Genomic DNA, 12,544 nt, shown 5'->3' with positions numbered 1-12,544 from the left:
TGCACCTTATGGTCGCTCTTTAAGAGTCCAAACTTTATTGCGGACGAAGTTGTTCAACTCTTTATGCATGGCATTTATCCAATCAGAATCTTTAAGAGCTTCTTCTACATTCTTAGGTTCAATACAAGAGACAAAAGAGTGATGTTCAATAAAAGAAGCAAGCTTTTGAGATCAAGTCATTACAGCCTTTGATGGACTCCCTATGATGAGATCTTATGAATGAGTTTGTAGTAGAGGTGAGTTTCTTCTATCAACCACTTGAGGGGGAGGTTGTGGAGCATCAACATCTTGTGCTTGTGCCACCATTTGATCATGGGAGATATGAGTGTCTTCATTTTCTACTCTTCTATCTTTATCACCATCTTGTGGCACATTTGATGAAGAAGGTGGATTAATCACTTGTACATCATCTTCATCATCTTGTGGCTTGATGTCTCCAACCAGAATATTCTTCATAGCCTCCCTCAATGGTTTATCACGTACATCATCAAGATTCTCATGTGCTCCTTGGAAGCCATTAGATTCATCAAATTTCACATCATATGATTCTTCAACCAAGCCTGTGGCATGATTAAATACTCTATATGCTTTGGACTTTGATGTGTAACTAACAAGAAAACCAATATCACAACATTTTTGAAACTTCTCTAGGTGTTGCTGCTTCTTGTAGATGTAGCATTTGCAACCAAACACCCTAAAGAAGGAGACGTCTTGCTTCTTCCCATTGAACAACTTATAAGGTATCTTGCCAAGAAACTTTTGAAGAATAGGTGGTTGGATGCATAACATGCGGTGTTGATAGCTTCTGCCCATAGAGCTTTGGGTGTGTTGTACTCATCAAGCATTGTTCTTGCAAGTGTAATGAGTGTCTGGTTCTTTCTCTCAACTACACCATTTTGTTGAGGAGTGTATGTTGCGGAGACCTCATGCTTGATTCCAACTTCATCACAATAAGCTTCAATGTTTATGTTGTCAAATTCCTTTCCGTTGTCACTTCTAATCTTCTTGAGCTTCACCTCAAACTCATTTTGTGCTCTCTTGGCAAATTTCTTGAAGCATGATGCAACTTCGGATTTGTCATGAAAGAAGAACACCCATGTATATCTTGAGTAGTCATCAACAATCACAAGACAAAAAAGATTTCCTCCTAAACTCTTGTATGTTGTTGGTCCAAATAAGTCCATGTGAAGGAGCTCTAGCACTCTTATAGTTGACATAAAAGCTTTTGTAGGATGAGTGTTTGCAACTTATTTGCTGGCTTGACATGCATTACAAAGCTTGTCCTTCTCAAATTTCACATCCTTCAATCCTCTGACCAATTTATTCTTCATAAGCTTCTTGAGTGAGCTCATCCCAATATGGGCAAGTCTTCTATGCCATAGCCGCCCAAGAGATGTTTTGGTGAATAGGCATGTCTTCAAGTTAGCATCTTCAGAGGTGAAATCCACTAGATATAGGTTGTTATATCTAAATCCCTTGAATATCACTTGATCATCATCCTTCTTAGATACAACAACTTCCTTCTTAGTAAACAAGAATTAGAAGCCAAGATCACATAATTGTCTAACGGATAGCAAGTTAAAGCTCAAAGAAGCAACATATAGCACATTTGAGATAGAATGATTCTTTGATATTGCCACTTTGCCCAATCCCTTGACTTTGCCCTTTGAATTATCGCCAAATATAATTCTTTCTTGGCCATCTACTTCTTCATCTAGTGAGGTGAACATACGAGGATCACCGGTCATATGTTGTGTGCAACCACTATCAATTACCCAATAACTTTCATTGGTCTTGTAGTTCACCTACACACAAGAGATCAACCTTTAGGGACCCAAACTTGTTGAGGGCCCTTGACTTTCTCAACAAGTGACTTTGCAACCTAAATTTTCTTAGACCTATTCTTGTTGGGAGGTCCTAAGAACATAACTTTTATTTTTCTATTAGAGTCCTTTCTAAGCATATAATGAGCATTGAAAGCAAAGGGTCTAGCATGCTTGGGTAAGGGTTGTGGTGGTGGAGTTTGACACTTATGGACAAAGTGGTCTTCTTGTCCACACTCAAAACACCTCTTTGGCTTTGGCTTTGACTTGTGTTGTTGTTGTTGAGCTTGAGCCTTCTTCTCTTGATTTGCCAAATATCCAATTCCACTTCTATCCATCTTCATGACGGTGTTCATGAGTAACTCACTTTGAAGATGCTTGCCTCTTGTGAACTTGCTCAAGCAGTCTTGAGATGTTCTTTCTCCAACTTAAGCTTCTTGTTCTCTTCTTTTAGCTCATCATGATTTTTCTCCATCTTTAGCTTCTTGTTCTCTTATTTGAGTTTCTCGTTCTCTTCCGTGAGCTCTACATCATAGTCATGATCAATGTTCTCTATCATAATAGTGTTGGTGGTTGATAGCTCTTCAAGATCTTTCTTAAGTTTCTCATTCTCATTCTTGATCTTGACAAATTCTTCATAATTATTGGACTCAACCACTTGCTTGCCTTTGCTACTAGAACCTTGCTCAATGCTCTCAATAATCAAATCATCACATGATATAGCTATATCAATCTTAATAACATCGTTAGTAGCATCATGTGGCTCATTGGATAAAAACTCATGAGAGATAACAAGATTATCATGATTGATCTTGAGATTTGTATATTCTTATTTTAGCATATTGTAGCTAGTGATGAGCTCTTTATGCATCCCCTCAAGTTTATCATGTTTATCTTTAAGCTCTTTCTTAGAAGATTGGAGCTCCTTGAGTTTGGATGGCATAGCATCATTTGCTTCTCTAAGCTCAACACTAGCCTTTTCCGCTGTCACATTTAGCTAAAAGAGAGTTATTCTTAATTTCTAGCTTTTCATTCTTAGCTTTTGACTTTCTAATGATCTTAGTGTATTCATTTAGCAATTTTTAACAAGATCATCATATGAAGGCGATTCAAATTCATCATCATCACTATCACTATCACTATCATCATTGTTAGCATGATCATCACGACTACTATCATCATCGTTTGATACCTTTCGTTCACCCTTGGCCATAAGGCATAGGTGTGTAGAGGATGATGGTGGTGGTGTCAGTGAAGATGATGAAGAGTCAATCACAATAGCGGCCACCTTCTCATTCTCACTATCATCATCGGATAAGCAACTTGATAAGTCAATATCCATGAGCCAATCACCGACGATGTATGCCTTTCTATTTTTCTTCTTCTTGTGGAAGTCCTTCTTCTTGCCATCTTTCTTCTTGTATGGCTTAATTTTCTTCTTCTCATCTTCATCTTTATTACTTGAGTCATTTTTCTTGCCCTTGTACTTCTTCTTGTACCTGTCTTTCTTGGGCTTGGTGCATTGATGTGCTAGATGACCAAGTTCTCTACAATTATAGCAATCCATCTCCGAGATTGGCTTCCTTCTAGTGCTAGTGAAGAACTTCCTTTTCTTTCCATCAAACTTCACGCCATTCTTGTTGAGTTTCTTTAGCATCTTGGCGGTTCTTCTCACCATGAGAGCAAGACTTGCATCATCAATTTCATCATCACTTGAGCTCTCATACTCAATTCTTGCTTTGCCCTTCTCTTAGCTAGCCTTGAATGCTAAGTCTTTGTCTTTCTTCTTGGTAGAGGATGAGCCAGCTTGTGGTGTGATGTGCATGTACATCTCATGAGCATTGATCTTTCCCAAGATTTGAGTTGGTGTAGCGGTGGAAAGATCACCTTGATGAAGCTCGGTCACAATATACCCATATTTGTCAATGGGGAGGACACTCAAGATTTTTCTTACAACATCGGATGGTTGCATTTGAGTAAGTCCAAGCCCATTGACTTCCTCTATAAGAACATTCAAACGTGAGTACATTTCATTAGTGCTTTCTTTTGGATGCATCTCAAAAGAATTAAGCTTTTTCATCATAAGATGATAGCGTTTCTCACGCTCGCTCTTAGTTCCCTTATGGAGCGCATAAATGTCCAACCATAGTGCATGGGTGTCTTTGTGGTTCCTCACCCGGTTAAACACATCTTTGCAATGGCCTCGAAAGATGGTGTTTCTAGCCTTTGCATTCCACTTTTCGTAGTTCACTTCATCTCCTTGAAGGTGTGTGGGATCCTAAGGTTTTGGGAATCCTTGTGAGGCGGCTCTAAGTATTCCAACATCTAGAGCTTCTAAATACGCCTCCATGTGGATTTTCCAATAAGGAAAATCATCTCCCTCAAAGATAGGAGGAGGACCATCCCCGTGAGACATCTTTGTCTAGGCGGTTAAGCCTAAATACGCGAGCACGAGACTTTGATACCAATTAAAAGGATCAAGATGCCCAAGAGGAGGAGTGAATTGGGCTAATTCTAAAATTCTTTGCAATAATTAAATCCTACACTTAACCCACTTCACCCCTTGTGCCTAGAAAGTGTTTCTAATGTTCTACCGTACAAAAGTTTTGCACCCTAAGTTCCAATCCTACTCTAGCATGGCAATTCTATGAATGTAAAGATAAGAATTAAATTGCTCAAAGTAAAGAGAGAAGGAGGAATACCACGATGTTTTATCGAGGTATCGGAGAGTCGCCACTCTCCACTAGTCCTCGTTGGAGCACACGTGTAAGGCTGTAGCTCCCCCTTGATCCACGCAAGGATCAAGTGCTCTCTACGGGTTGATTCTTCGACACTCCGTCGCGGTGAATCACCCACAACCTCTCACAACTTGAGTTGGGTCATCCACAAGCTCCACCGGATGATCACCAAACTCCCAATCACCACCAAGCCATCTAGGTGATGGCGATCATCAAGAGTAATAAGCAAGAACTCTCACTTGACCACAACAAGCATAATGAGAAGGGTGAATGCACACTTGCTACTCTCTTTTCACTAATGAGGTATCTCTCTTGGATTTTCAAATCTCAATCACCTCATTAGGACCTTACTCTCCTTGGCACTCTCAAGGGTGTTTCTTAGCTATTGAAATGAGCAAAAGTGATCCCTTGAGTGAATATAGGAAGTATTTATAATCCCTCATTTAAAACAAACCGTTATGTGCCACTACGGGGTGACCGGACACTTCGGTCAGTTCTCCCCGCCACCGAGCAGTTAAGTTATGATCGGACACTGACCAGCGTCCGGTCAGCACTGACCGGATGCGTCCGGTCACGAAAACTACCCTCTAGAACCTTACTGATGTTGACCGGACTCTAGAACCCAGCGTCTGGTCACTTTGCTGCTCAGCGTCCGGTCAGTAGCCGGAACCTGACCAGCGTTCGGTCAGCACTGATCGGACACGTCCGATTAGGATTCTCCCTCTCTAGAACCTTACTGGAGTTGACCGGACTCTGGCACCCAGCGTCCGGTCACATTTCACTCAGCGTCCAGTCGCATCTAGATGACTTCACCTTGATCAAATGAACTGACCGTACTCTGCGCCAGCGTTCGATCACACCGGAACCAGCGTACGATCAATATTTGACCCTCCATTCACTTCAAACTCATAATCATATGTGAATGAAGTTTGCTCCAATTAATCTAAGGGCTACTTAGGAGCTACCTAGTGCTAGATTTGACAAGTGTGTACCACACCTAACCCACTAGACTCACCTAGGTCAAGCTACCTGTCCATACCCCCTTTAATAGTATGGCCAAAGGAAAAACAAAGTTCTAAACTACTCTAAGTGTCTCTTCAACACCAAATGACACTTAGAACTAGTCTATCCTTAACCTTGTCGTCCATCCTTTGAAAACCAAAACGATTTCCATCGTAGGGGCATGACAACCATGATTGCCCAATCAATTGTCATTACCATGACCTAACTTAATTGCATCTGCAAAACACATGTTAGTCATAGTAATCTCGTATTGTCATTAATCACCGAAACCTAACTAGGAGCCTAGATGCTTTCACTCTCCCACATAGCTCTCACCTCTACCACCAAACGCGCTTTCGCCTCATAGTCAAACTTCCTACAACTACTTTCCAAAGCCGATTGCACTACCTCCCATGTATAGATGAGCATGCAACTCACAGCCCATAGACACGGCATGAAACCTGCTATTTTAGCCCAGCACGAGCATGACATGACCTGATGTTTTACAGACCTGAGGTGGTCCGGACCAATGCATAAGACCGTACCTAGGTTGCTGCTCAGGTGTGCCACGCTCAGGTACGGCGGGTGGCACAACATTTAACACCAGGCCTGGTACTAGCCAGCCTGCTAGTGCGGGCTGCTAAAAGCTCCCTGCGCCCCCTCCCAATCTCTAATCGGCTAACCCTAAAATCTTCACCCCTCAACACCGCACCCGCACTCGCTAGCTCGATGTGGCCTCCAACCCTCATTCCCCGCCTCCCCTGTCCCACTCGCGCACTTCAAGTGGGCCACCCCATGCGTGCCCCTCGGGCCTCCGTGTGGACCGTGCCTCCGCACGCGTGCCTCCCCTGTCCCTAGCCGGCCAACCCCTTTCGCGCGGACCTCGCCTCCACGCCCAACCCCTCCGCAGCTGCCTGAGCCGTTGGCCCCAATAGGAGGCCGCCTGAAAGGTCGAGCAGCCCGCGGCACCAGTGGAGAAGCTGGCCCAGCGGGAGAGGCGCTCCCGGCCTTCCACTCGTCGCGTGCGTGAAAGGTCCTAATGGCTAGAGGGGGGTAAATAGCCTATTAAAAACTTCTACAACAACACTTAACAAACCGGTTAGATAGTTATGAGACGAAGCAAGTGTTGCGCTAGTCTACTAAAATAGCAAGCCACCTACCACAATTCTAGTTTGTATAGTTTCTATCCACACAAAAACTATGACACTACACTAAGTTAATGTGCTCTCAAAGGCTAACTAAAAAGCCACACTAACCAAACTAACAAGCTCTCACAACTAGCTACACTAAAGAGCTTGACAACTAGTTTGCGGTAAAGTAAAGAGAGTGAGCAATTTATTTATACCGCCGTGTCGAGGAAGGAGCCAATCAATTACAAAAATGAATACCAATGAAGACCAATCACCTCGGAATCAAATGATGAACACAATGATTTTTTACTAAGGTTCACTTGCTTGCTGGCAAGCTACTCCTCGTTGTGGCGATTCACTCACTTGGAGGTTCACGCGCTAATTGGCATCACACGCCAAACCCTCGATAGGGTGCCGCACAACCAACACAAGATGAGGATCACACAAGCCATGAGCAATCCACTAGAGTACCTTTTGGCTCTCCGCCGGGGACAGGTCAAGAACCCCTCACAATCACCACGATCGGAGCCAGAGACAATCACCACCCTCCGCTCGATGATCCTCGCTGCTCCAAGTCATCTAGGTGGCGGCAACCACCAAGAGTAACAAGCGAATCCCGCAGCGAAACACGAACACCAAGTGCCTCTAGATGCAAATACTCAAGCAATGCACTTGGATCCTCTCTCAATCTCATAAAGATGTTGAATCTATGATGGAGATGAGTGGGAGGGCTTTGGCTAAGCTCACAAGGTTGCTATGTCAATGTAAATGGGCAAGAAAGTGAGTTTGAGCCGACCATGGGGCTTAAATAGAAGCCCCCATGAAATAGAGCCGTTGTACCCCTTCACTAGGCACAACACGGGGTGACCGGACGCTCCGGTCATATTGACCGAACGCTGGACCTCAGCGTCCGGTCACGCGATGCGTGCCACATGTCCCCTCTCTTCAAATGTTGATCGTCGATCTCAACGGTCAAGTGACGACCGGACGCAACAGCTCAAAGTGACCGGACGCTGAACCCAGCGTCCGGTCGTTTCCAGTAAGCATCCAGAGACGATTTTTCACGACCGGACTCACCCAGCGTCCGGTCACTTGGCGTTTCCCCAGTGCATGACCATGTTGGTGTGACCGGACGTAGCCAGCCAGCGTCCGGTCGTTTCAGCGCCAACGTCCGGTCGACGATCGACGCTGCGCTTCTTCTGCTGCTACTGACCGGACGCGTCGGTCCTTCAGAGACCAGCGTCCGGTCACTTACAGTGACCACGTTCACCTGAGTTAGGGTGCCGGTGAAGTTTCTAACCCTTGCTCAAATATGTCAACCACCAAATGTATCACCTTGTGCACATGTGTTAGCATATTTTCACAAATATTTTTAAGGGTGTTAGCACTCCACTAGATTCTAAATGCATATGCAATGAGTTAGAGCATCTAGTGGCACTTTGATAACCACATTTCGATACGAGTTTCACCCCTCTTAATAGTACGGCTATCGAACCTAAATGTGATCACACTCTCTAAGTGTCTTGATCACCAAAACAAAATGACTCATATTATTTATACCTTTGCCTTGAGCCTTTTGTTTATCTCTTTCTTCTTTTCAAGTCCAAGCACTTGACCATCATCATGGCATTACCATCATCATGCCATGATCTTCATTTGCTTCGCCACTTGAAATGTGCTACCTATGTCATGATCACTTGATAAACTAGGTTAGCACTTAGGGATCATCAATTCACCAAAACCAAACTAGAGCTCTCAGCACGCCCGATCGCAGCTCGATGCTTCACTCTGCCATGGCGGGCGGCGGCGCTCCCCCACGAGGCCTCAACGACTACTACTCCCTCCGACCCTCCCGCTCGCGGCGGCGCCATGGAATTGGAGGCGCTCCCTCACATGGCCTCGACAGCTCCTCTGCGACGTGGCGGCGGCGCTCCCCCATGGGGCCTGCCCCGGCCTGGCCTGCTAGATTGGTCGTGCTTTTTGGGCCATTGGCCAGGCACAAAGCCCAGCTTGGCACAGCACGGTGTGTCCTGCCTGGCTGGCCTGAATGCTCATCTATACTCCCACGCCCTCTGCTGAGCCTCCATCGCCGCCGTCGTTCCCTCTCACGGTCTCGGGTTGCAAAACCTAGATTTGGATTCCGTTATTGATGTCGTCGTCAGTGCCGTTATCCTTATTCCGACAGCACAACCATTAGAAACACGCCAGCTGTCAGCGGTGCTCCCGTGGCTGGAGGCCTCTCCCACGAGTGGTCGTCAACCTTCCACAGCCACAAACCGGCGCAGCGGCCACGTCCTCCCCAGCTCTCCTCCTCCCGTCCTCCGCACCGCACCCCTGCCCCTGGACGTCGCCGCCAGAAACACCACCAGTCCACCAGCACCAGCGTAGCCAGACCGACCTTGCTTTGCTAGTTTGCTTGGAGGAGAGAAGAGAAACACCGCAACCACATTGCCATGAGAGGGAAGGGGCCTTGCTGCTCGTGTGTCGTCTGAATTAGCTCGCTCACGGCCGGCCCCCCGGCCCAGGTATGCATGCCAGATTCCGGCCATCATCTGAATTGAAGATGGCGGCAGCAGCATCCATGGCGGCCCGTGGCGGCGCGCTCGTTGCGGGCAGCAGGCCGAGCAGGAGGATGGGTGGCTGCAGGGCGGAACCACCGCGTTTCTTGGTCGTCAGCTGCGATGTCAGGACAGCGGACGTCTACTCCTCCCTGGTATGTTTTTCTTTACTCTTCCCTAGTGAGTGCATTCTGATTGATTAAAATGGAGTAACTAGCAACTAAAATCATGTCGATTTGATATCTGCAGGCTGCAAAGATTTTGGGACCTCCCATGACCTTCAATGCGGCAAAGCTCAAGGTGAAGTTCGCCGGAGAGGACAAGCAGCCTCCTCCTTTCCCCAGAGCCTACACTCTGACCCACTGCGACTTCACGGCGAACCTGACGCTGGCCGTGAGCGGTCCCATGACCAGCGAGCAGCTACGCAGCTGGCAGTCGACGCTGCAGAGGGACGACGTGGTGGCAGAATGGAAGGAGGTGACCACCGCCGCCAACGCCGGGGAGAGGGAGATGACGCTGCAGGTGCATTGCTTCGTCAGCGGCGCCAACCTCCTGCAGGAGCTGGCCGCAGGTTTCAGATACTACGTCTTCTCCAAAGAGCTACCGCTGGTACGTACTAGTAGTACACGTTGCTTGCATTCCGATCAACTAGACCCTTAATAACCTTATTATCTGTTAATAAGCTGATGATGGATGGATCTTAAGGTCCTCAAGGCGGTGGTTCACGGCGACGCGGCTCTGTTCGCGGCGCGGCCGGAGCTGATGGAGGCCAAGGTGTGGGTGCATTTCCACTCCACCTCTCGCAAGTACAACCGGATAGAGTGCTGGGGCCCGCTCAGGGAGGCCACCAGGAGGAACCACAACCACCTGCTGGATCTGGATGGCCGCCGGCTGGACCAACAACTGCAGAGCGCCATCACCAAGAGCAAGCGGCGAAGGAAGTGGGCGACCCCCGAGATAGTCTTCAACGCCCTGCTCGCCCTTCTCCTCTGATTTGATTAAGCTGCCTGCTGTGCCCGTATACACGGACTATAGAGTGATCGAGCAAAGCATTTGTGACCTGATTCATATATCCTCCTACAGACAACCAAACCAATGTCAAAAAATTTGGAAAGATTGTTCATACTTTGCTCTGCTGATGTGCACTCACTCATTTTATTTATATATATGTGTAAATTTATCAGCATCAGCGGATAGATTAACTGGCATGCATTCTTTCTAGCTACTCCTATAATGTATGTACCATTTCAAAGGGAATATATGAATTGGCAGTTGCTACATATCAATAACATCGATCCAGCAACCAACTCTCTCTGCTTGTGGTGTATCTCTTTGTCTTTCCGATGAGTATCGACAGTTAGGGGCAATAGCACAGAATGTCTCTTCTGATGAGATATATATATAATCCCAAACAAGTCAATCATCACCGATTATAGACAGGCAGTCAAACTCTGATCACAACTAAGTGAAAGAGGTGTCACTAGAAGAAAAGCAAAAGCACTGAATCCAATGGTGGGTGGGTGTGGGGGTGGGGGGTGGGGGGAAGCGGCGGACCCAGAAAATATTTCAGGGGGCTGAACAACACTGCTGTTCGATTTTAAGTCTTAGCCCCCCTACAACTTTGCCTAAAAATTTATGGGAGCTCCACAGGGGTTCCACTGCTGTGATATAGGTAGGGGAGCTTAAGCCCCCCGCCCCACCGCTCTGTCCGCCCCTGGCGGGGGGGTGAGAGCACATGCCCTTAAAGGCACATTTAACTTTACTTGCATCCATGCTCATGGACCATGAATGGAAATGAGAAGCAGTCATCAGAGGAAGACGAAGCAATCCATGGAGATGATGGGATTGGCGAGGTCGTCTTCCGCCGTCACCCGCACGAGCGCAGTAGCAGCAGTAGAATTTGCATAGAGCGACTGACGAGGGCTGATACAGTGATGCATAATTGCATAGACATAATGGGAACTCCATACCGTTTGCGATCGCGAGCGAACACAAGTGGCAGAATTAGGGTCTTGTACGCCGGATCGGAGGGGCCTGAAAGAAGGTTCTTCTTCACTTCTGGGATTCAAAGTTCCAACATCCATCCACGTCCAATCAAAATCAACCGGGCTTAGTCGCCTAGTCGGTCGCGGTAAGCGTCGGAGCCTCGGAGGTAGGAGTAGTAGGAACTAGGAAACATCAACGTCCAGTAAAGTCGTTACGAGAAAAATCACCTGAATTTAGCGAATTGTTTCCTAGTGTGATTGCAAATCAGTTGTCTGAGCCTACGCACAATGCCGGGACGAGACCGTGGACCGGTGAGTCCAAGTCTAGCGCATGTGCGGCTCGTTTAGTCCATCACTGTTCAGCCTTTACTGTTTCATCGGGAGCATCCAAAGAATTGCTGGTCTAGCTCCAGCCCGGAAAGGAAGGGCAAGGCAAGCCATTTGGATACTGATGTGTTTGTTCATCACGCCCTGATCTCAGCAAGCGCATCCCTGAGCTGAGCTAATTAGTGGCTACAGTACTCCACGAAGAATGCTAGACCTGAACAGCTGAGTCGGGCCCCTTGACCGTGTCCTGATCGGGGACACACAACCGACCACCGGCTGGCGGGCCTCTGTCACACAGCGCTATAAGAAGGAGGTGGAAGCCGGGGCGCTAGACACGAGGTTCGACGCCGCCAGTAACCCACCAAAGAAACCCTAGAAGGCCCCATCCAATCGCGGGCGTGCTACAGTGACGGGAAGCATCGCTGGACGCGTCACCGTCCTCTAGACTCCGCCGCGCCTACGCTACTACGACACCGGCGGCCACGTCGCTGCGACGCCATGGCCGCAACTGCCCTAGGGCAAGGTACATCAACAGTTCCCAATCTAAGAGTAGTTTATCCCCAGATCTACGATTTCAGAGGTACTACAACCTTTCAATTGTATCGGAGCCAAGGTCTTCTAGGGTGTAGATCTAGGTTGGGGTAGAAAACTGAAAAGAAATAGGAGAGAAAGAGGAACAGAGGGTTCAATCCGTTTCAGATTAAAACCCTAACCCTAATCGGGAAACAAACCAAGATGTAGAGAGTTCAACCGAACCCTAACCCGTCGGGAAAGAAGAACAGTGACTCAACCCGTACCCTAACCCGTCGGGGAAGATGAACAGTAACCCTAACCCTAACCCCAAGTTGGTTCAACTCCGAGAAGAAAAGAAACAAGATCCAAAAGAGAAAGGAAAAGGGGAAGAGCTAGCAAGGCGGCTTACCTAACGAAACCCTAACCCTAACTCACGACGAGAAAGGGGGAGAGAGTGAACGGACAAGG

General features: G+C 47.2%; 1 protein-coding gene across 1 annotated transcript; it reads left to right on the top strand.

The window, feature by feature from the left end:
• The first annotated feature begins 8,996 nt into the window (after positions 1-8,996).
• LOC136493218 (protein STAY-GREEN LIKE, chloroplastic-like) lies at positions 8,997-10,476 on the top strand. The gene is made up of 3 exons (XM_066489279.1): positions 8,997-9,406; positions 9,501-9,860; positions 9,957-10,476. The coding sequence occupies exons 1-3, from the start codon at positions 9,221-9,223 to the stop codon at positions 10,242-10,244; spliced, it is 834 nt and encodes a 277-aa protein (XP_066345376.1). The 5' UTR covers positions 8,997-9,220; the 3' UTR covers positions 10,245-10,476.
• Positions 10,477-12,544: the final 2,068 nt, after the last annotated feature.

Source organism: Miscanthus floridulus, chromosome 11, assembly GCF_019320115.1.
Source record: "Miscanthus floridulus cultivar M001 chromosome 11, ASM1932011v1, whole genome shotgun sequence".
Lineage (NCBI taxonomy): Eukaryota > Viridiplantae > Streptophyta > Magnoliopsida > Poales > Poaceae > Miscanthus > Miscanthus floridulus.
The sequence above is the reverse complement of the archived record's forward strand: the minus strand, read 5'-3'. Positions and strand labels throughout refer to the sequence as shown.